At 34.6% G+C, this 25,828-nt stretch overlaps 1 protein-coding gene across 10 annotated transcripts in view; it reads right to left on the minus strand.

The window, feature by feature from the left end:
* ADGRL3 (adhesion G protein-coupled receptor L3) overlaps positions 1 to 25,828 on the minus strand; it is an 820,040-nt gene that overhangs the window by 505,475 nt on the left and 288,737 nt on the right. For all 10 annotated transcript variants that reach the window (XM_030313795.1, XM_030313793.1, XM_030313791.1 and 7 more), the window contains exon 3: positions 11,003 to 11,258. In XM_030313795.1, coding sequence (XP_030169655.1) covers positions 11,003 to 11,057 — 55 coding nt within the window. In that variant the 5' untranslated portion in view covers positions 11,058 to 11,258. The remainder of the gene's footprint in view (positions 1 to 11,002; positions 11,259 to 25,828) is intronic.

Genomic DNA, 25,828 nt, shown 5'->3' on the forward strand with positions numbered 1-25,828 from the left:
AATGACCACATTCTCCCAGGATTAAATGTGTGAGGCTTTGTGTTAGGGCCTTTCTATACATTATTTTACTTGATCCTCATACTATAACAAAGTAGGCCTAATTATCCCTTTGACAAATAAGGAAACTGTGAATCACATTAGTTAAGGTCACATACCTTGGAAGTCACAGAATTGCAATTAGACTCTAAGTTTTGAAATCTTTCTTTTCATTCAATAGGGGCATGCAAATTAGGATTCTAAATTTTTTTTTTTTTCAACGTTTTTATTTATTTTTGGGACAGAGAGAGACAGAGCATGAACGGGGGGAGGGGCAGAGAGAGAGGGAGACACAGAATCGGAAACAAGCTCCAGGCTCCGAGCCATCAGCCCAGAGCCCGATGCGGGGCTCGAACTCACGGACCGCGAGATCGTGACCTGGCTGAAGTCGGACGCTTAACCGACTGCGCCACCCAGGCGCCCCGCAAATTAGGATTCTAAAAGCAACTTAGATTGGACAATATTGTAAACTTCAGTTTCTGGCTTCACATAAATATTACTTCTAAATATGTTGACATCTTCCTCCATTCATGGTCCCTTAAAACTGCAGGAGCTATACCATAGCAACCTTTATAAATCATGCATTATCTTTATTTAGCTTTCTCCTCATCTTTTCTTCTCAAATAGTAACATTTCAGATAAGCCTAGTATGCTGAAATAGTGCAAACTTGTTAGGATTGTTGCCATATAAAATCTCAGGTTTTCTTCTGATTCTCATCTTTGTTTGTTTAAAGCTCCAGTGTGAGTGGGTCCAGGAGGTGCCAAGCTGGCTCAGTTGGTAGAGCATCTGACTCTTGATCTCGGGGTCATGAGTTTGAACTCCACAATGGGTGTGGAGATTACTTTAAAAAAATAAGTCTTTAAAAAAAATAAAGCTGTGATGTGAGTGGCTCCAAAAGTCACTATTATACAATATGCAGATTTGATAGAATAATGAATTGCATAACTTTCTTGAGATTAAAAAGCATCCAGTAGTTTGCAGAACATATTAGAGAAAAAGTATCTATGGAAATGAAATGAAAGATTCAATATTTACAGTATTATTTGAATGAAAATACAAAAATATATAAATAAGAGGATTTCCAAAATATGGAAAGACTAGAATTCAGACTAGACCAAAAACAGAAACACTTTTGGTCACCAGGATTAAAGGTTAATGTTCTTTATCATGTTCTTAGGCAAGAGTAATTGGATACTACCAGAAGAATCCAATTAATTACCTTGATGTTTTGTATAGAAGTCACTGCTATATAATTCACATATTAGAGTGAAATTTCAATCACTGTCAACTACTAGTTTTTGTCATAATAAAAATCTGAATTAATGCACTATTTCTAGAAATTAAATATGTAAGTAAAAGGGAGGAGGCATGAGGCTAGATAAACGGTATATGATTTCCTAGTGAATATAAAATAGATGAGATTTAAGTGGGTAAATCCAGGCAAAAAGCTTCTCTTAGACTATGCAGTCAAAAGAACTCTTAAATCTAAATATATTCTAACAATATTCTCTGTTCTTTTCTAATAAAAGGTATTTCTATAAAGAACATTCAGAACTTCATAATAAAAAGTCATTAAGAAATGATTGAATATTTCTCCAGGTCAGATATACACACAACCAAAGAGCACACACAAACAAAGAAGCTCAACATCATTATGCATTAAAGATATGCAAATCAAAACTACAATGAGACACAATTTCATCTTCACTAGGATGACTAAAGTAAAGACGACAGCCAATAATAGCAAGTGTGGTGACGATGTGGTAAAATGAGACGCTTCATATTGTTTGGATTGTGTAATTGTGAAATCACTCTGGAAAACAGTTTAGCAGTATTCAGAATGCTATTATGTGACTCAGCAATTTCACTCCTACGTGTACCCAAGAGAAGTAAAAACAGGTCCGTGCAAAAACTCGTGCAGGAATTTTCATAACAGCATTATGCAGAATAGCCAAAAAGTAGGAATCATCCACATTTCTATTAACTGATAAATACAATGTAGTATGTTGCCACAAAGGAATATTATTTGGCAATGAAAAAGAATCAATTGCTGATACATGCTATGATAAGCATAAATTTTTAAAATGCTATGTTAAGTGAAATAATCAAGTCACAAAAGATCAAAAATGATACAATTCTACCTATACAAAAAGTCCAGAATAGGCAAATCCATAGAAATATAAAGTAGATTAGTGGTTTCCAGGGACTGGGAAAGGGGAAACCAGGTGTGACCACTAATGGGTATGGGGTTTCTTTCTGAAGGACTGATAATGTTTTAAAATTGACCGTGTTGATGGCTGCACACCTATGCATACAATAAAATCCTCTGAACCACATACTTTACATGGGTGAGTTTTATGATATATTAAATGTATCAATAAAGCTGTAAAAAAATCCCTCCATTTATACATTTAAAAACTATATTAGTGCATTAGATCCACTTTTCTTTGTTAAAGCTACATGGTATCTTTTATACATAGCTTCCTTTATCTCAAGAGGACTACACCTTTCAGACCCCTTTATAGGTGTAGCTATGGAGTTTTATTTAATGGAAATGGATGCAGAAGTAATGTGCACTACTTCCAAGCATATCCATAAAAATTTTCGATTAGAATCTCCACAGTTCTCCTTGCTCCTCCCTGCAGACCGGAAAGGCAATGACCCTCAGAATGACTTTGGAAGCTTCACGATATTAGACTGGTTCTATGTATAACTGTGAGAGCAAAAGAATGACATCTATTACCATTTCCCACCATATACACATGCCCTGATCAGAAACACTTACCTGCTTTGGAATGTTTGGTGAACAAGGAAACATTCTCTGGAAACCTTTATTAATTTAGGAATCTGCTGTGACTGCAGCCTACTTTATACTATTTAATACGGTGTTCAAAAAAGGAGATTAAAGTAGATAACTCAAAGAGGACTTTCTCCAGAAATTTCATAATATATACTTTGAAACACACACACACACACACACACACACACACACAATTGGTTTGATCCCTATTTTAGTACTAGACAATTGATTTTCTGAGGAGTCCTTCATACCACATTGCCATACAGACATATAAACTGCAGTGCTATTTTATGGATCTCATTTTTACAGTTGATCACTTTGCCTAATTTTGAGATTTTTATCTTTAATTACTGTATTTGTACAATATATATTTTTATGATCACTTGGGCAAGCGCCTTATTATTCTTTTTCATTTTTACTAGTTTTCTTATTTAATATTCAATATAGGTTTTAGAATAATTCTGTTGAATTTCTACATAGAAAAGCTCATATTGGTACTTTGAATATAGTAGTGCAAAAATCTATACAAAATAATTTGGCAATATTCGTTCCTGTTGTTGTACTCAGTCTTTTCATTCAGGAACATAGTATGTTGCATGTTCTCTTTAAATATATTTTTTTAAATTTTTAAACATTTATTTATATTTTGAGAGAGAGACAGAGTGTGAGTGGGGGAGGGGCAGAGAGAGAGAGAGAGGGAGAGACAGAATCTGAAGCAGCCTCCAGGCTCTGAGCTGTCAGCACAGGCCTGACGTGGGGCTCGAATCCACAAACTGTGAGATCATGACCTGAGCTGACATTGAACGCTGAAACGACTGAGCCAACCAGGTGCCCCTACATGTTCTCTTTTATAACTCCCAGTAAAGTTTTAGACATTTCTTCTCGTAAGTTCTATGTATTTCCTCCTATGATATTTCCTAAGTAAGTCATACATTTCATTGCTGCTTTGACTCAAATCATTTATGAATATGAGAATCATATATCTGAACTGTAAATGTTCTCATTATTCTGAGAAAGTTTTTCTTTTTAGAATTCTCTGAATACATCATCATACCTGGCAAATAATATCTTAACATTTGAATGTTTATTCTCATTTGTATTGTTCATTATTACAGTAGCCAAAATTGTGGAATTGTTCTAAACAACTGCATTAATAACAAGCAAGGTTGCATTGATAATTTATTAACATTGACTTAAGATAGTTATTAATGAACCTAAAAAGAAGTCTTTTTTTTTTCACTCTCTATTTCTCAAGAGATTTTCTCCTAGGGATACAAAGATATAGTCAAATTTTATGTACAGGTGTGTTCCTTTATAGTGCTATTTATAATGGCAATATGTCAATGACCTTCACTTTTGAGCTATCAGTATATGGTTAGGTAACCGATGGCTCCTACATGATATATTTTTTTAAATTTAAATACAATACACAAATATCTACATTTTAAGGTTAAATCAAAATGAAAGACAAATTTCATTTCTAACATTCCAATTTTAAAAAATATATACACATACACGACTACACGGAAAATCTAATAAACATTAATATTTATTATATCATTGGGTCATGGAATTATTGGATTTTTGCTTTCTGAGTTAAATTTGTATGAGGAGACTTACTTTGACAATAAAGTAGGTGACACTGGCAATGACAAACAAAGAGATATATGAGACTATGTGCTTGTACTTTACCAGTAAGCTATAACCTTGACTTCAGGGCATTCAAATCACCACAAACTATAGTGTGTATAGATGAAATAAACACCTAAAGCTTAACAAATGTCATTGTGAGAGCCTATTTTATACAAAGATTCATATCTATTACTTCTGTAAATACAACTATCAAATTTTTCTGGCAAATCCTTAACTACCCTAGCTTATTTGGTCAAATGTTTCATTTCAGATAGATTTTTTTTTTTTAATAGGAAGACAATTTTCTATATTGAAAGGACCTAATTCCTGCTATGATAACAATATAGGGCAAGTATAGAAATAAAACAAAATGTAATTATTAACAAAATGTAAGTTACTTGTTTTCAATTTATCAGTTAAAAACTCAAAAACAGGGGTGCCTGCCTGGGTGGCTCAGTCGGTTGAGCGTCCGACTTCGGCTCAAGTCATGATCTCACGGTTCGTGGGTTTGAGCCCCGTGTCGGACTCTGTGCTGACAGCTCAGAGCCTGGAGCCTGTTTCAGATTCTGTGTCTCCCTCTCTCTCTGCCCCTCCCCCACTTGCACTCTGTCTCTGTCTCAAAAATAAATAAACATTAAAAAAAAAACTCAAAAACAAGTAAAGAATGAATGAGCCTATTTTTCAACAAGGTCTTATTCTAAACTGCCAAATTAAAATAGATCATAATACAATATATTGTCTTTTATTTACATAACAAATCAATGAGACTCTTTCAACTACTGCATTTCAATTTTTTGAGTGGTCATTAAAGAACCATTTAGCAATCAGAATGGAGGAAGTAAATGCATGAAATATGTATTATAGCTACTTACATGAAATTATACATGTGAAAACACTTATTCTTACATTGAGAATGAAAGTAATTAGCAATGCAAACAAGAGGAAAATAAGTAGATATTTAAAAGTTATGTAATCCAATTGTTTTTTAATTCACTCTACACCAAGAGTACAACTACCCTATTGCAGTCCTGGTCAACCCCAAGGCCAAGAAATATAAAAAATAAGATATGATCCTAACCACCCCCAAATAATCTGACCTAAAATCTGAAGATAGGAAAATGCTATTTCGCTCTCACAGTAAATACATGTTACTCATAGAGTATCAGTACCATATAATTCACATATAACACATCTTGCAAGTGCAAAGGCAAAAGTTCTTTTCCAATAACTAACCTGCATACCGAGTACGTAGGGAAGGTTTCTGAACACGTTCTTATAAAAGAAAGCTATCATCTATGTGTATTTGTGATTTATATTGTGATATTAGAGATTGCAGTTAACTTACAAAATATATATTTTGAAATTCAGTACCAAGTGGGTAATGCAGATGGTGTTGGATGTGTTCCACAGTAGCCTCATATATCATAACCATGACAAAGACCTTTTTTCTGTATAACATACTTGACCATAAACATAGTGGCATTACTGGGAGTATTACAAATTATCTAGGCTGGCAAACATTAAACATTCCAAGGATGATTAATTTCTAAAAATAACAAAGTTAAGCAGAGCTTAGAAGTCAAGCTGACTTTTTCACAATCAATAAAATATGACTTCATAAAGAGAATTATATGGCAAGATGCTATGCAGTGAAATGTATTTTTATATTTTATCAAGCTTCATATTTTATTAGAAGTTAAGAAATGTGCATATTATTTTAAATCACTGACACATTAAACAGTATTATAACTGTAAAAATCAGATTAATAATAAAATGCAAATTACATAAAAATATAGTACTAAATATATAAGGGTATGATCAACAGTTTTGCTCTTAATAGCCGATTATTATAATTAATTCCTTGAACATAATAAAAAACAGCCTATAAAGTCCACAAATATATAAATACACATGCAACTTTAAAAAATAGACTGTCAGAAAAAATATGCATATGGTGGTTAGAGAAGGATTTTTTTAAGCCTCATTTTGCATGCAGAGGTACCATAAATACATTGTTCCCCTTTACCCACAGGAAGTTCCAATTATCCTGTTTTCTATCTTTTCAATTGTGATGCAGTTTATAAGTACAATTTAATCAAGAGGAGATACGGTTAAAATATCTGAACACCCCAACCACCTTCTCAATCCATTGTGGCTTGTATCACACTGGACATTGGTCTTCCTTTACTGCCAATCATAATAAGCCCTAGTGCCCAGGTTATTATCAGATTATTGTTCTCCAATTCCCTTCTTGTCCCTTGCTCCCAACCACATCAATAGAACAACAACAACAACAAAAAAAATCCTTTATCTTCATGCTACACTACATTAGTTAACAGCAAAAAACTGGCCATCTGCTTTAGTGGTTTCTTTTTACTTCTGCCAGGTCTCGCTGCATTATAGATAAGGGTTTATGGCTGTATGGGAAAGGGGCACAGTCATGGAAAACAGAAAAAAAGAGAAATACAGAGGTACACAGAGACAAAAAATATGAACAGATAAACACAGAACCAGAGACATTTCCTACCTTAAAAATTGTGTATATATACATATACAGTGTGGATGTACTGATTAATTTTGTTTTCCTATATCAAACACTGGCCAGACTTTCTAGGATAACATGGAGATTATTCAACTAACGTAAACACTTTTCAGATTTATTCTTTAGCTTACTTTCTAATTTTACCCACGTGGAAATCAGGCACAAAACGCACCACCAACAATTATATATTACCAGTTATGTAGTACCACCACTGCAACTATATACAATCATATACTATAATACGTTATTATATATAGACAATTATATACTAAACCTTCATGCATACCAGCTTGAGAATTTGTTTAGAAACTAGCACCGAGAATATACTGGAAAAACTTAAATGGAGAGGTTCAAGTACCAAAAAAAAGTGTATTTCAATTCTCACAGTAAGATGAAGATAATTTGGAATTCTTATCTAATTCTCAGAGTGTTAGCTCCATTTCAAGGTAGTTAGGAATAGAAAAATATAAGAAAGATTTACCAAAGCCAAGTACTACATTAGAAGCTATACATAGATATTATTCTATTTTCTAAAATAACTCTGAGGGAATAAATGTTCAAGCTTGCAGATAAAAAGCAGGCTTACAAATTTTTAAGTTGCTGTTAGCTCCTTGAGGGAAGAATTAAAATCTTTTGTTTACTACCATATTTTTAGTAGCTAGCCCAGTTTTCTGGCTCACATTGGGTGATAATGGATATTTGTCAACAAGTTCACCAAGTAACACGGTTACAGAACTAGTAGCTGGCAGAGCTGAAATTTCATCACAGGTCTGTGAGACTTCCAAAGCCCCATCTGCCTGTGCCCAGAACATGGAAGAGGCAGGGGATCTGCATGTCTGCCTCACCTTCTCCCAAATGATCAGAAGAATTGAGATGGTTTGCTCTGCAAGGAAGAAAGGCCTTCATAGTAATTGATTAACTACTGGCAGTAAGGCCAGAGCTCAAGAAGCCAGGTCCTTCATTTTAAATCCCATCTAGGTCTCATAATAGTTGTATAACTTCAGTCAAGTTCCTTTACCATTCAGTATTGTCAATGTTTTTACTGTAAAAAAATGATAATGATAATACAGTAAAACCTTAGATTGTGAATGACTTGTTCTGTGAGTGTTCTGCAAGATGAGCAAACATTTCTAATAAATTTTAACTTGAAAAAAGAATGATGTCTTGCAATATGAGTAGCACATGACATCTCACGTCACATGATCACAACTGAGCCAATGGTTCTTGAAATTCGTTTTGATATACGAGTACTTTGGATTACAAGCAAGTTTCCAGAATGAGTTATGCTTGCAAACGAAGGTTTTACTGTAATAGTAAATATATTAAACCCATGAGAATGTTGTGAGGATTAATTGTATTAATACATCTAAAGTTCATGGCTATGAAATCAGTAGCCATCATTATTATTTGCTCTGGAGAAAAAAGCAATTCAGGTCATACCCAGATAACTTAATTCTCTATGGTCAGGAGTAGCAAATGAAGCTGGACATCTCAACAGCAGTAGGCAAAGAGATGCTACCAGGGGATGTTTCGGAAACAAGAGTACGTCCTTCTGTAACTGTGACATCATTTTAACTCAGCTGTCTAAATTTCCAAGTTATGTGGTATTCCTTTAAGACAGGATTGGTAGGGATTCTAAAAAGAAAAAAAAAGTCTATCTTCTAATATCAACACTGATCAAAGGTACATGCATAGGAATTTATTTATAAGCAATCTGGGTTCCAAAAGGCTGTTCATATGAAGAAGCCCTTTATTTACAAGTCAGAAATGGCATCACAAAAGCAGTGGAGAAGGCCTTCTATAGAAGACAGACAAAACTGACTTGCATTTTTTCAGGTGTGAAGTTTTAAAATTCCTATTCAAGGTAATAAGGATAAAGTTTATAAATAGAAAGCTTCTATATTATGTAGCATAATATGGCTCAAAGTCAAGATAATATAAAGTAGTTCACATGCAGCGGAAAGGATTACTTCAGTTTTAGCCCAACATATTTTATATACCAGGTCAATTTTCTATTTGCTCTATTAGGAGTTTTTAAATACTTTTCAGAGTTACTCAGAGAGAGGATGAGTGTGTGAATGGGTGTGTGTGTGTGGTGGTGGGGAGGGGGGTGAGACAGGTCCAAATCCAAGTCCCATGATCTATGGCTCAGCCATGTTTGGGGCCAAATGAAATACACAGTGGGTATCAGTTTCTAGAAATCAGAAATTTCACCTCTGAAAAGAGAGCCTCTTACAATGTCTATTTCTGCTATTTTTAATCTACCTTCCCCTAACCAAGTATATCTTTAGACTGACTTTTTACATATGAATTTTATGTATACATATAGAGTGAAAGAGTTTTGTTTTTTTGTTTTTTTCTGATTATCAACATCAGATGAAATAGCTGTTATGGTTAGCTAATTTCCAGTTGTTACATTGAGAACAAAAATAAACTAGTGAGGCAGATAGTATGATGAAGAAAATTAACATGTTCAAACACTGAATACTTGTCATGCACTGTGCTAGATTCTCTACACATGCTATTCATTTAATCCTCAGAATAACCTTATGAGTGAGGCATCTTTATAACACCAAAAAACCTAATTAGAATAATCTTTAGATATACAGATAATTAGAAAAACACTTGTTTAAAGGGACAGAATTTTTATTGTCCCTTACCACAAAATGATATATGTACCCTATTATGTGAATGTAAGTTCTCCATCGGTATATGGATTAAAGAAACATTTTGAAATTTTTGATGAATTTGCATCATTTAAAACTAGATGGTTGTACAGGTTTACTTTCATGTCTTTAATAAAGCACTACCTTACGTTGTAGTGATTACTTTAGAAAACATGTGCTAAACCAGGGAAACTTTAGGGGAAAAAATGTCAAAAGACACAGAAGGTATTTTATCCAGTTTTTATAGTGACGGCAGAATGTAATTCAGGTTGACACAAGAATATGTGCCAAATTCAGAATTGCATCCCTGATAAACTACAACAGATATTTGTAGTCAATTAAAAACCAAAAGTGAGCTAAAGAGGCTAAAAATTGATTTCAGGTGCTTGCTACACTATACTATTCTGAGACCTCCTAAGCAGTGGTAAATACAGCTGTGTCCCTTTCTTTGCTATAATTGCCATTAATGTATGAGAGAGTGACTGTGTTGTACCATTTTCATCTTAGTGCAAAACCAGTGATAATTAGTAGAAGACTTTAAATTGTCAATAAGCTACATATGTATGTAGACTCTGCCAGTTTTTAGAAAGATTCAGTGAATATTCTACTAAGCCGTATAGAGTTTCTCTTATTCATTAAATAATTATCTTTCACAAAATTTGCAACGATGGATCATTTAACTATCACATTTGTGTTATAAATACCAAAATGTCTAAATGAACAAAATATACAGTTTTTTATAAGGTGATCAGTTTTCTTCCGTAAAATTATCTTTCAGCATATGTTCATATCATTTTGGCATTTTTTTTCTTTCTTTGCATGAAAAGGTATATGAAAGAAACAATTTTTGGTTAAATGAGAGGTTTAGTTTGCATTCTGTATATTAAAGACTGAACACAGTAGTAAACACTCAGAAACAAACGATTACTTGGTGTAAGAAAGCAGATTTTGGGGGTGTTTTCTTTCAAATATACATAGTTATTAAATTAAAAAGTATTGTAATTACAAAAATAGGAAGGCCAAAGAATTCAGAATAAATGATATAGTTAACAATTCAGCTGATTTTCCACAAGTGTGGTAAAAACAAATAGTAAAACATGCAAGAATTCTTTAAAAAATACATTTCAAAAGCTACTTTCAGAAATGAAACTCAAAGTTGTATTTATTGCAGCTCATGGTACATATTATGGCCTTTTTAATTTAATTTACTTCTATTTATGCAGGCAAAAGCTGCTAAATCATGGAGCAAAGATTTACAAGAAAGGATCCAGTGCAAATAGGGACAACATGAAGCTTCGCACAAAAATCTAAGTAAAGGTCTTACCTTGAATGATCGGTGCTATGAGCATCATAAAGACTAGTAGCTGTGATGGCCACATGGCTGTGAACTCGGGCGTGAGTGCCTCAAAACTGAGTGTTCCCAGCGTGAAACAAAATGAGCGTATTTCTGGTTCCTCTTCTGTATTCCAAGACCGATGATTTAAAAAAAAAAAAAAAAAAAAAAAAAAACACAACTTTCCCTCAAAAAAAAAAAAAAAAAATCCTCAAAAACAGAAACACCAGTATCCCAAATTTGAATCCTGCAAACAAGAAAACAAAATGGATTATCAAATACACATATTCTCATCTTAATTCCTTGAAAGTTCATTTGCTGACTTGAACATCTGTATACCTCCCTCCCTTCATTCTAATTTATTAAGGCGTCATATATAAAAATGAGGAAGTAACCTGCAGGACACTATTTATGCATATATCACCACAGAGTTTATTTCCCTGCTTCCAAACTGACTGAAAGAAATAATTCAGTCTCGCTGGAAAAGTTAATATCAATATGTTATATCAATTTGTACCATAATAAATTAGCAATTGATTTGTATAATTTGTTAATATGTATAGAGTTGGGGTTTATTTTATATAAAAATTTTCCACAGGGGCGCCTGGGTGGCGCAGTCGGTTAAGCGTCCGACTTCAGCCAGGTCACGATCTCGCGGTCCGTGAGTTCGAGCCCCGCGTCGGGCTCTGGGCTGATGGCTCAGAGCCTGGAGCCTGTTTCCGATTCTGTGTCTCCCTCTCTCTCTGCCCCTCCCCCGTTCATGCTCTGTCTCTCTCTGTCCCAAAAATAAATAAACGTTGAAAAAAAAAAATTTAAAATTTTCCACAAACCTATTTTTTTACTAACATTAGAATAATAAAGCAAAAAATTCATTCATTACCATTACCATAAGATTCATTGATCACCATATACTACAAGTTAACAAATAAAAGTTACATGTATGAGTCTTACTTTCATTCTAGTCCCTGATATTCAATTCAGAAATCATTCTAAATATTAACTATATTATTTTCCAAAGCATCTTTGTACATTAATCCATGAAGATCTTAGATTTATGTTAAGTACTTATGCTTAAATATAGCTAATTCATTCAAAGGAGGTTTACTGAATATCCACTGAAATACAAAGCACTGGGCTAGGAACACAGGATAGGACACTGAACAAAACATGGAAATGATTCTTCAGGATCTTACAATTTAAGATGTGGAATCTTGCTTAAAAGTTTTAAATATGTATGGAAGACATTAAAAACTTTAAGCATTAAGAAAGTTATTTTACTGAACCAAACTGATAGAGCTGCCTTCTCTTAAAGACTGCACAGATTTATCTTAAGAAGTAAAAATACCGAAAGAGTGTGACCCAAATTTTGAAGATGTTTTTCACAGTCAGCACCTTTAAAACGGATCAATCAGTACAAACTGGGTCGTTCTCCTCTCTCTCTCTCTCTCTTCTAGAAAGCCCTATAGAAATCTCCATATAATGAAATTTATTTCTATCAGGAAAGGAGTTCGCATTTCAAACCCAATATTTAAAACAATTTCATATTTTGGGCGTATAAATTTAAAAGTTTTCCAGAAAGGGTTATATAAAATAGAGATAGTTTATTGAAGCCTGTATTGATAAATCTCATTCCGATGAAATAAATTCCAAACATTTCTGAAATATCTGCCTTAGTTATAAGGCAAAACTACACAGATTTATGTGAATTTCTGGCATTGTTACTTATAGCATGGCACTTAAGAGCACAGATTCTGGAGCAAGACCACCCAATTTCAATTATTAGCTCTACCAGTACTGTGACCTTGCTTGAGCAAGTCATTTAAACCCTCAGTGCCTCACTTCCCTAGTTGATTCATATGCCTATATGAACATTTAATGAGCTAAAATTGGGAATCTTTAATTATATACGTAAAAATATGTACTGCCCAGAACAGTGTCTAGAACATAAGTGTATGTGTTCAGATTATTATACATCTCATTAGTTTTCAACATTATCCTATTCATCCTTTTAACATGTATGTATTAAGAAGCAAGACCATTCAATAATTTGGCTCAAAAATGTTTTGACTCACTATGGTATAGACAGGCTCCAAGAACACTAAATCTGAACACAAAGATTAAAAAAAAAGTTTCATCTCACAGACACATTGTAAGAAAATGAAGCTCACAGGAGATAGTCCAATAATATTTTACTTTGACAAATAGGATTGATGAGAAAAGAAGTGGTTGAGAGAAAAGAGAAGGTATGTGGAAAGGGAAGCATGTGAAATATTTTCGTTCCTTCTCCTATTCACACTCTGACAAAGAAATCATTCAGAACTTATTCTTAATTGCTATGTGTTTAACGCTTTCAAAGAATAACTTTTGAAAAAAATTGCTAACTTAAAACATTATTTAATATACATGTGATAATTAATGGGCACTCAAAAATGGATACTAAAACTGACTGATATACCACCAAGTAAACAATACTTCCTTATTCTCAACATTTAGTTACTATGTCTTTTCTTTTCTTTCCTCTAAGTCCATTGAATATACCAGTGTCAAAAATGGCATTAGATGCATGTATGCACAAAGACACACACAAACACATAAATATACACAGAACTACTTTGCCACTGGAAATAACCGTGGGTAGCCACTAGGCAAATTATTTATTCATTACTTGAAAAATATATACTAAATACTAACTCTGGCAGATACGGAGAATGCAGATGAAGGAGAACAATTTTTCTCACAACTCACACTCATGGGAAAAACAGAACACAGGAAAGGAAGTTACAAGATAAAGAAGAGAATAAATTATATTCTTATTTATTTTATTCATTATTTTAATTATTAATTATTTATTTTATTAATTATTTTAGTGCCTATCATATATCAAGAAATGTTCTGGATATTATACAATTATCTGCTTTAATTCTCCATACAAATCTGTAAAGCAGATAATATGATTTCATGTTTACTGAGGAAGAAAATCAAAAATGTTATGCAACAAGAATTCCAAACCAAATGTCTGATTCCAACACCAGTGTTCTTTGCTCTCTCTATAGTAGAAATAAACAAGAAAATGTAAGAGGATAATTAGGGGTATTAACTGAGCAAAGGAAGGGGCCAATGTAGCAAGTTTCCCAAAAAGATTTAGGCCTTTCTTAAATATGTTTTTTTTTTAATTTTTTTAAATGTTTATTTATTTTTGAGAGAGAGGGAATGAGTGGGGGAGGGGCAGATAGAGAGGGAGACAGAATCTGAAGCAGGCTCCAGGCTCTGAGCTGTTAGCACAGAGCCTGACACGGGCCTCGAACTCACGAACCACAAGATCATGACCTAAGCTGAAGTCAGATGCTTCACCGACTGAGCCACCCAGGCGCCCCTTAAATATGTCATTTGATTGTGAAGAGTGGAGAACCTGGAACAGCATGGATATATTAGGTAGACATAGAGGGGCAAAGAGAAAAGTGAAGACATGTTTAAAAAGGAAACCAGACTAATTGTAACATGGTATCCTTCGGAGGAACAGGGAAAATTATTTCCATAGTGAAATATGAGTATTACTATTGTGAATTCTTGTTTTAGTGGAAATCAGAATAGTATTTCATGTTATATATTTCCACAATGATAAAACAGTGGGAGAAAGTTACTTTATAGAAAAGATAAGAAAATGCATATTATTTATAACAATGATTTGTTTTAAGATATCATAGCAGGACACGAAACCACAACTACTCAGATATTTTTCATTGTATTTGAGCATAGGAATTTGTTTTCATGATTATCGGGTAAACAGAGATGAGGAAAGAAATTGAGAATAGAAGCTATTATTTAAAGAGGGTAACATGTCCTCACAATCCAGTAACACCACCCACCTATCATTCACCCACAACCCCAAAATAATGTGCTAATATGGGGGCATATATAATAAAATTGCAATAATTAAACCATATAATTTTTTTTTAATTTTTTAATGATTATTTATTTTTGAGACAGAGAGAGACAGAGCATGAATGCGGGAGGGTCAGAGAGAGGGGGAGACACAGAATCTGAAGCAGGCTCCAGGCTCTGAGCTGTCAGCACAGAGCCTGACATGGGGCTCTAACTCACAGACAGTGAGATCATGACCTGAGCCGAAGTCGGAGGCTCAACCGACTGAGCCACCCAGGCGCCCCAAACCATATAAATTTTAATAGATACTTTGAAAGACAAGATTGCTCATAACCTATAGAAAGACAAACTATTATTGCTTGCCTACTAACAGTGAAAAAAAAATAGGAAACTTTCTGGGATATTTTGTTTTCTAATTTATGTTATTAACTACCAAAACAATCAGTTTCATACAAAAGGGATTTCCACTTAAGACATCTCTGAAACAAAGCTCTTCAAACACACACAGAGAAGAAAAACCAAGAAAAGGCACTAAAGACTCATTAAGTCACATATAACAAGAAAATTACACATAAAAAAGACTCGCTATTGATATAAAGAATTTAATCAGTCAATTTCAAAACACAGTTCCACCTACAATAAATTTCTTTTGCCTTCTCTATGTACCACACACTGTGCTAACACTGTGGGTCAAGGGGGAAGAGTGTGGCTACAAGTCTAAGATGTAGTAGCCCTTTTACAACCACTGACAGTAAAATATAAATGCTAAAAGGTATATTTACCAATAATTATAGCGCTGTGCAGAATGTGGTATGTGTTACGTGAGATGTTCTAGGAACACAAAGTGAAAAGCTGTCAGATGTTCTTTTGTAAATGCAAGGTATTTAAAATTATACTTGATGGGGCGCCTGGGTGGCGCAGTCAGTTAAGCGTCCAACTTCAGCCAGGTCACGATCTCGCGGTCCGTGAGTTCGAGCCCCGCGTCAGGCTCTGGGCTGATGGCTCGGAGCCTGGAGCCTGTTTCCGATTCTGCGTCTCCCTCTCTCTCTGCCCCTCCCCCGTTCATGCTCTGTCTCTCTCTGTCCCAAAAATAAATAAAAAACGTTGGAAAAAAAATATTTAAAAAAAAATTATACTTGACACAAAATTAAGGTTGCCAGAGGGAGGGAGTGGTAATAGGCAGAATGGGCAAAAGGCAGTGAGAGATATAGGCCTCCAGTAATGGAATGAATAAGTCACAGGGATAGAAGGTACAGCATAGGGAATATCGTCAATAGTATCGGCATAGTGTTGTATGGCGATACATGGTAGATATACTTGGATGAGCAGAGCCTCACATATAGACTTATTCAACCAATATGCTTTGCACCCGGAACTCATGTAACATTGTGTCTCAAATATACTTCAATTAAAAAAAATTATGCTGACCTAATATTCTGGTGTTAAGGCAAGATTGAATACCTCTCTGAATCTCAGTTACTGCAAGTATAAAAGAGAGAACAATATTCACCTTGCAAATTGGTTGTGAGGTTTACAGATAACGCAAAATACCATGTGACAGAGATTATCACTGATCATGCATGTCTGTTAGTGTGTGTCTGTCATTCACCAACTTCCTTTGTTTCCTTTATTCCTTCAAAATTGAGGGATAAAGGAAACACCTGATCTCCACCCCTCTCACTTCCAACTTTGATGACTAATAGCACAGGTATCTGGGTATCCACACTCTCCTTGAGAATTCTATAGCTGAACAATGCACACTAAAGTAATGTGAGGTTTCATAAAGGAGAATTTTCAGTGTTTCTCTCATTTAAAATATACTATTTATGACACTAATTTCCAATAATAAACCAACACACTAATGTTTTAAAAATTATTCATAAAAGGTGGCATTTCTAATTTTTATCAAAGATTACCAATTATGACAGTTTTGCCTGCTACCCTATACAAATCATTAATCATTAATATTTAAGATTATAATTATGAAACTGTGTTATTTGACTGATGTTCCATTAAAAGTTAAAAAAAAATCACAAAATGGAAAGATATTCTACAAATGTTTTATGTAACCAAAGCCTTCTGTCATAAACTACACAGATCATCCCTTATTTGTTAGATTTAGACTAACCTGCCCTCATATCCAATACACTTACACTCTGAAAGTTATTTGAACTTTTCTTGTTATTGCTGAAACAAAAGTTCTTTTAAATTTAAAACATTGATTTTACTTTGGGCAAATTCTCACCTTAAATTGTAGTGTCATAATTTGTTTTCCCTGTAAGTTTTTGATATGTCCTTTTTTTTTTAATTTTTTTAAACGTTTATTTATTTTTGAGACAGAGAGAGACAGAGCATGAACAGGGGAGGGTCAGAGAGAGAGGGAGACACAGAATCTGAAACAGGCTCCAGGCTCTGAGCCATCAGCACAGAGCCCGATGCGGGGCTGGAACTCACGGACCATGAGATCATGACCTGAGCCGAAGTTAGACGCTCAACCGACTAAGCCACCCAGGCGCCCCTGATATGTCCTTCTTAAATCATATTTGGAAGCTTTAATTTTTGTTGTATATTCACTTCCTTTCTACACTCAAAATACTATTTATCTTGGAATTATTACCTTCCTTTGAGCTACTCTTTTTTTTTTTTTTTTTTTTAAGAGAGAGAGAGAAAGTATGTGTGTGAGTGGGGAGAGGGGCAGAGGGAGAGAGAGGATCTTAAGTAGTCTTCTCTCTCAGTGCGGAATTGGACACAGGGCTCGATTCCACGACCCTGGAATCATGACCTGAGCCACAAGCAAGCGTCTGACACTTAACCAACTGAGCCACCCTGGCACCCCAACATTTTAGCTACTCTTAATCACATTTCTGTAAGATAATTTACTCTCTCAATCTTTTTCCAAGGAAAATTGCATTTTATTATTAACCTCAAAATAATAATCTATTGAAGATACTATATCCTTTTTGTATTATTTGTACATTTTCCCAAGTAATAAATGTTCATTTATCATAAGTTTTGCTAACTATGAACTTTAGTCCATATGAACTTTATAAATTTCAATTAATCCATATTTTACTTTGCCTATTTGCTTATTTTTGCCATGTAAATCTTTTTCAGAGGTCAATCTTTTTACATGTTTAGTGCACGCCAGATGTATAAAGTGCCACGTAGCTCTATTTTAATAATTAATTGGGGGGCGCCTGGGTGGCGCAGTCGGTTAAGCGCCCGACTTCAGCCAGGTCACGATCCCGCGGTCCGTGAGTTCGAGCCCCGCGTCGGGCTCTGTGCTGACAGCTCAGAGCCTGGAGCCTGCTTCCGATTCTGTGTCTCCCTCTCTCACTGACCCTCCCCTGTTCATGCTCTGTCTCTCTCTGTCCCAAAAATAAAATAAACGTTGAAAAAAAAATTAAAAAAATAATAATAATAATTAATTGGTTTATAGTCCTATAGCCCCATTGCTAATTATAATACAGGAGTTTCCTATATAACATGGTTTGTTTTTCCTTATTTCATATAGGGAAATCATAGCTATTAACTCAAAGGAAAACAAAAAACCCTTACTTTTTTTTTTTTGAGATTTTTTTTTGCATTTATTTATTTATTTTTGAGAAAGAGACAGAATGAACAGAGAAGGGGCAAAGAGACAGAGAGGGACAGAGGATCCAAAGCGGACTCTGTGCTGACAGCAGAGAGCCTGATGTGACCCTCGAACTCACAAATCATGAGATCATGACCTGAGCTGAAGTCAGAAGCTTAAGTGACTGAGCCACCCAGGCACCAAAAAACCCTTACTTAAGAAGTGTTTACAAATATCACTTGGGTATTATCTATAATTCTTCCAGGGTTAGTGCCTGGATTCAGAAATTTGAATTTGAAATTACATTCATTAACAAATCAAATATTTACCACAATCCTTCTCCATAAATTATCTTTTTTGTTATATACAATTGACATGGTAACCTATGAAAAATAATATAAATATAAATGTGATTAACCTAGCTATTCTATCATTTGTCACTACCTTAACAAGTAAATATCCATTACAGAGCATCTATGTAATCTGATTTATGTGCACATAGCTCACTACATTTATAAATAAGATCTACCAATTGTAGCCCAAAAAAGACAAGTGTTTTTGAGAAATATTAATTTAATAAGACTGGAAAATATATTTCACCTACATTGTTTAGTGTGGCACAGATGCTTATATGAGAGGCTTTATTCAAATCTAAGATTGCAAGATTTCTATGATTTACCAGTGCTGCATAATCATAAGTACATATACAGCAATGTTTCATAGTCGATGTCCTATGAAATGACAGACGACCTTTTCTCCCAAAAGTGTCTTTCCAAAAGTAGTTTTACATGGACGACTCCTTCTGATGTGAATGGACATTCTACGAAATAGTTAACTCTTAAGGTAAAGAAGCAGGTTAACAAGACAAGCTATTAGATTATAAGATAGTTTCCTCCCACCACAATCCTATAAAATATTAAAATGTTTGGTGTGATCATCACTAGGGAGAAGTAAAAAGAATTTTAAAGGAGTTTACACTGAGTAAATATGTATTTTTTTAAATTTATTTATTTGAGAGAGAGAGAGAAAGAGAGCACACGAGCACACAAGCAGGGGAGGGGCAGAGAGAGAGAGAATCCCAAGCACGCTCCATATTGTCAACACAGAGCCCAATGCAGGGCTCAAACTGAAGAACTGTGAGATCATGATCTGAACAGAAATCAAGAGTCCTACGCTTAACTGACTGAGCCACAAAGGCGCCCCTTAATGATCTTATTATTTTAATGTCAGCTATAATTGGCAGTTTATGAAATCTATACATATTGTGTTTCTTTTAAAGTTTTCTTGGTGTTTGCTAAAAGAATTATATCTATTATTTCTTAACTCAGTGCAGGTGACTATACTATTACTTTGGTCCTCGTATTTGTTTGTTTTTAAAAATTATTTAAAAGTATTTAAAAAATATTTGTGTTTTAAAAATTAAACACTTTAGGGGCGCCTGGGTGGCTCAGTCGGTTAAGCGGCTGACTTCAGCTCAGGTCACGATCTCGCGGTCTGTGAGTTCGAGCCCCGCGTCGGGCTCTGGGCTGATGGCTCAGAGCCTGGAGCCTGCTTCCGAATCTGTGTCTCCCTCTCTCTCTGCCCCTCCCCCGTTCATGCTCTGTCTCCCTCTGTTTCAAAAATAAATAAAACGTTAATTTTTTTTTAATTAAACACTTTAATATTTTGACTCTGAAAACAAAAGCATTGCAATAAGTTTAAGGATCTTTTCTTTCTTTATTGATGGAGAAAAAAACCCAACAACGTTGTATTAAGTAACTATTAACAAGTATTCAACTAGGGAGATGGGGGATGGGTTCAAACGGTGATGGAATTAAGGAATGCACTCGTGATGAGCACTGGGTGATTTATGGAAGTGTTGAATTAACTATATTGTACACCTGAAACTAATAGAACGCTGTGAACTCATTGGAATTAAAATAAAAACTTAAAAATTAAAAAAAAAAAAGTTTCCATAGATTAAAACAAACAAACAAAAACACACACACAAGAAGAAAATGGTGATGGTCATGCAGACGAATCATACACATTCTGCTGATACTTGGTTAGTCCTACTAAGTTTCATAGATGACCCTGTGCTTTAGCCATACAAGGGCACTTGCAGACTCTTGAATGTGCTGTTTTCTCATCTCCAAGCCTCCATCCTCTTTTTTATAACTTCACTCATCCTTCAAAATGCAATTAAACAACTTTTCTGGCAGAGCTTCCCTGTCTTCTTCCTTTATATTCTCACTGTCTAGTATTGGGCCAAGAACTATGTACCCAATAAATTTTGAAACAATGATAAATGATACAGGAATCAATATTGGTACTGAGAAGATGTTCTTCCTTTCCACTGAAGAAGGCAATGGAAGGAGACAAAGGTTTCAGAGATGAGGAAGAAGAATGGAGATGTGAAGAATATAAAATTCTTATGTATGAATTCACTTTTGGAATCACATAAAATTGAGTCTCTGATAAAAACAAATGGAACAAGGTAAATATTCAACTACATACCTTAATTGCGTCTGAGTGACCAAATTATTTACATCAAAATTTATAAAAAAGTATTTAACTATCATGCCTACTTAGTAGCAATAGGGAGCTGAACATTTTAGTAATAAATACTATCTTAACTAGTACTTGATCCCTTTGGAGATTCAGAGGAGAGATAATACAACCATCTTGTTTAATATTTTCTTTCTTTCTTTCTTTCTTTCTTTCTTTCTTTCTTTCTTTCTTTCTTTTTAATATAGGAAATTTATTGTCAAATTGGTTTCCATACAACACCCAGTGCTCATCCCAAAATTGTTTAATATTTTCAAGAAATATTGAATTCAATCTACCCACACATGTGTTCCTTTAGTAATATGTACCAAGAGATCTTCAGTCAATACAAAGAATGTAAACTTTTTTTGGTCATAGGAGATATGTCTCATATATATATATATATATACACACACACACACACGAGTTTAAGCCCTGCACATATATATACATATATATATATGTATACATATATATATATGTATATATATATATATTTATGAGATATCCACATACACATGCATTATAGAAAGGAGAGGAAGAAAAGGAAGAGCAGGAAGAGAACACTGCAGGAGGGCTACAGGAAGAGATAACAAAGGAAATACAAATAATGAAATACAAATTCAAATATAATAAAGACGAGAGTTTTAAAAAAATAGAGGAAATAATCCAGCTTGGAAGATCTGGAAGACCTTCTAGAAGAAAATGGTAATTGTGCTAGAATATGAGGAAATGAGTGAGATTTCACTAAACAATGACTGAAGGACGGACGTTGTGGGTTAAGGGTTGCTGTGAAAAAGGTAAAGATGATAGAAGACAGCATATTACAGAACGGCCAGTCACTTTGTCTGTCAGGTCTACTGAGTAAGGAGGAGCTGCAGAAAATAAATACACAACCTGTTGGAGGAGCAGAAGAAAAGATCTGAAAGCTTCACAAAGGAATTTGAATCCAATTTGGTCAGTTTTCACCTGTGTATTTTTGTAATATTTAAATATCATTTTGCAATGCATTGAAAGGCAAACATAACATAAATACATAAAAATCACTGCAAGTACTATCTTTGAAGAATGAGAGTAAATATTTATTGTGAATATTTTCCAAAAATTTTTAGAATCCTCTATATTGCTCCTGAATGCTTGAACATTTTGTTCTGAGTTTAATTTGTGTAAATGATCTCTGGTTTGAAATAAAGAGCTTGAGTTAATAGAGGTATTAACCTAAATAGAGATATCATATGAATCATTAAATTAATGAACTAACTAGTATTTATACAGTACCCAACATGACACCATACAAAGATAATGCCATCTTTGCATTTTCATAATACGATGCTTTGTCAGGGTTCCAAACTTCCCTAACACTTCTTAGTGGCTATTACACTATTTGAGATCAAATATTGATTCCAGAGAATCACAACACTTTTAGATACAATGGTACTGCTATCCATTTGGCAATGCATAACTTCCAAATGACAAACTCTAACTGTACTATTTATCTTTATAGATGTTTATTTTATAACACATTCAGATCCAACACAACCTGGAAGAAATTCAAACATATTACGTATGTATATGCCTTGGCCTAGATGTGGATATAGCTATATTTTTCTTAATCCTTCCTTTTTTTTTTTAAATTTTTTTAACGTTTATTTATTTTTGAGACAGAGAGAGACACAGCATGAACGGGGGAGGGGCAGAGAGAGAGGGAGACACAGAACCGGAAGCAGGCTCCAGCCTCTGAGCCATCAGCCCAGAGCCCGACGTGGGGCTCGAACTCACGGACCATGAGATTGTGACCTGATCTGAAGTCGGACGCTTAGCCGACTGAGCTACCCAGGCGCCCCTCTCCTTCCTTTTTTTTAATGTTTATTTATTTTTGAGAGAGAGAGACAGCATGAGCAGGGGATGGGAAGAGAGACGGAGACAGGGGATCTGAGCCTAACTGAGCCATTCAGGTAACCCTCTTAATCCTTTATTTCTGCATTTAAAAAAAAAATACTAAGCTCCTGTCTTCAAGTATTTGATATTGCATAAGACAGAACCATCAGAAGCAGCAAGAATGAAAGGTACAACATGAACTTTGGAATGAGAAAAAGTGTTAAATCTTCTCCAAGTTGTAAGCTGTATGACCATAGGCAGATTACCTCAATTTTCTATACCCTAATGTTCACATCTGAAATTAATACATATTCCACCAGGTGGTTATAAGGTTTAAGTAAATATATATAGTACCTATAAAGATTCCTGGCAAGAGTAGGCATTTAATACATAGAAAAATCTTTCTTCTCATTTAACATAAGTTTTATGCTCAAAAGTAGGGTTAAAAATGGTAAATGAAATTACATCTGGTGGTAAGTAGTACAGAAAAACATTTGATAGGAGTTTGTGAGGGGTTAAGTGGGAGAATGGATAGAATCAGAAGATACACTGAAACACTATGCTTTTAGAAGATTAAATTGGTAGTGGTCTATAGAAGAAAATGGAGAGGAAAGAAAAACTACCTTAGGTTAGCCATGTCAATGACAACATTTTTCAGAGTTAGTATGGTAGGAGTCCACAGTGACCTAGAAGCCTAGAACTGTGACTTAAAATAAAGATTATTTGAAGAAAGTCAAGACAACACATTTTCAAGTTGTATAAATATCAGTTATATGTTTCTCAGGGTGGGAAGAAAAAGAAATCAGGATGGGAAACTGAGGGAAAAAATGAAGGATGGGCACAGAAGATACAGACAAAAAAGTTAAATCAAATTAGAAGTAGGAAGAGTAGTTTAGGAATACAACTGCATTTTCCTAGAATTTTCACTCAAGTCTGCGTTCTTCCTTCATTTCTTCCCTATCCCTCCCTCCACAAGTTTCAGAGAGGTCGGAGCAAAGAAAGACCTCTTTGTATTCAGTTAGTGTTTTTTTAAAGGTCACTTACAACACTTTTCAAGCAAGGAAATGCTAAATCTCAACAAACTGTCTGAAAAACTAGCAAATGACTTTTTTCATTAAGTACAACACCTATCTGCTTATAATTATATTTCAAATACAGTTTGATGCTACGTTAGAAAACAAGTAATCCAGGAAGCTAATTTTAATAGGAAAGTTCTCTAGAGTAAAAGTCCCATGTAATTGTCTTTCAGATAATGTTATAATCTAATAAGTGTCTATTAATGTTTAGGAACAAATTTGGATTTAATGAACATGGCTATTTTTGGCTTTAGGGCAGCATATCATTTAACCATGAAATAGATTGATGTTTTACACAGGATCATTTTCTTGCACAGTGTCCTTGAGTTAACCTCTTCCCCAAGATCCTACAAAGCATTTGACTGAAGTCTGTTTCCAACAGGCTTTGAATAAGAGAATATTTGCTTCTACTGATACATGCAATAGGAAATAAAGTAAGTTTGAAATTAAGGTAAGTAGAAATAATTATGTTAATGCAATTAGTTTGGAAAACAATTCAACTGCTTTAAATGAGATGAAATTAGGAAATGGATCTCATATTCTTTCCATACATCTGATTTGTCAATAGATCCTTTACTTCACTCTTCAAGAATAAAAATACAGTTGATCTTTACACAATTCAGGGGTTGAGGGAACCAACTCCGTGCAGTTAAAAATCCGGGTATAACTTTTGACTCCCCCAAAACTTAACTAATAAATAGTTACCAATAACATAGTTGATTAGCACACATTTTTGTATGCTATATGTATTATATACTGTATTTTAGAATAAAGCTAGAAAAAAGAAAATATTAAGAAAATCATAAGGGGGGCACTTGTGTGGCTCAATCTGTTGAGCGTCCAACTCTTGATTTCGGCTCAGGTCACAATCCCAGGGTCCTGGGATTGAACTCGCGTTGGGCTCCAGGCTGAGCACGGAGCCTGCTTAAGATTCCCTCTCTTTCTCATTCTCTCTCTCCCTCCCTCCCACTCCCCGCCCCCCGTCCCTCTCCCCCAACTCATTCTCTCTAATAAAAAAAAATTAGGGGTACCTGGGTGGTTCAGTCGGTTAAGTGTCCGACTCTGTTTCAGCTCAGGTCATGATTTCACGGTTTTTGATTCTGAATCCCAGATCTGGCTCTGTGTTGCCAGTGCAGAGCCTGCTTGGGATTCTCTCTATCTCCCTCTCTCTGCCCCACCCCTGCTCTCTCTCTCTCTCAAAAATAAATAAACTTAAAAAAAAGGAAAACATTTTTTTTTAATTAAAAAAAGAAAATCCTAAGGAGAGAAAATACATTTATAGTATTGTACTATATTTATTGGGGGGAAAAATCCATGTATAAATGGACCCATGCAGTTCAAACCCATGTTTCTCAAGAGTCATCTATGCTCATAAAATCTCAACTTTTTATTATCAATGTTAGTCTGAATCAATAAGTCTAATTTCATTTCTAATAGGAGCCTGTGAATCTATTTCAAAATCTAAAGTGCAGTAGGCAAGATAATCTTCTTTATAACAACAGTAAACAGCTATTGAGCCCTTACATACCCAGGCACTGTCCTAATAGCTCTTCACATATTAATATATCAATCATTTAATTGATTTTAAATATAAGCATTATGGTTATTCCTATAGAAACTCTAAAGAAAGGTACTAATTTTTTTTTCATTTTTTAAATGTTTTATTTGTTTTTGAGACAGGGAGAGAGAGAGATGGGGGGGTCAGAGAGAATGAGCAGGGGAAGGGCAGAGAGGGAAACATAGAATCTGAGGCAGACTCCAGGCTCTGAGCTGTCAGCACAGAGCCTGATGTGGGGCTCAGACATGGAGCTCAAACTCACAAACTGAAATCATGACAAGAGCTCAAGTCGGAAGCTTAACTGACTGAGCCACCCAGGCACC

The sequence above is a fragment of the Lynx canadensis genome, chromosome B1 (assembly GCF_007474595.2).
Source record: "Lynx canadensis isolate LIC74 chromosome B1, mLynCan4.pri.v2, whole genome shotgun sequence".
NCBI classification, from domain to species: Eukaryota; Metazoa; Chordata; class Mammalia; order Carnivora; family Felidae; genus Lynx; species Lynx canadensis.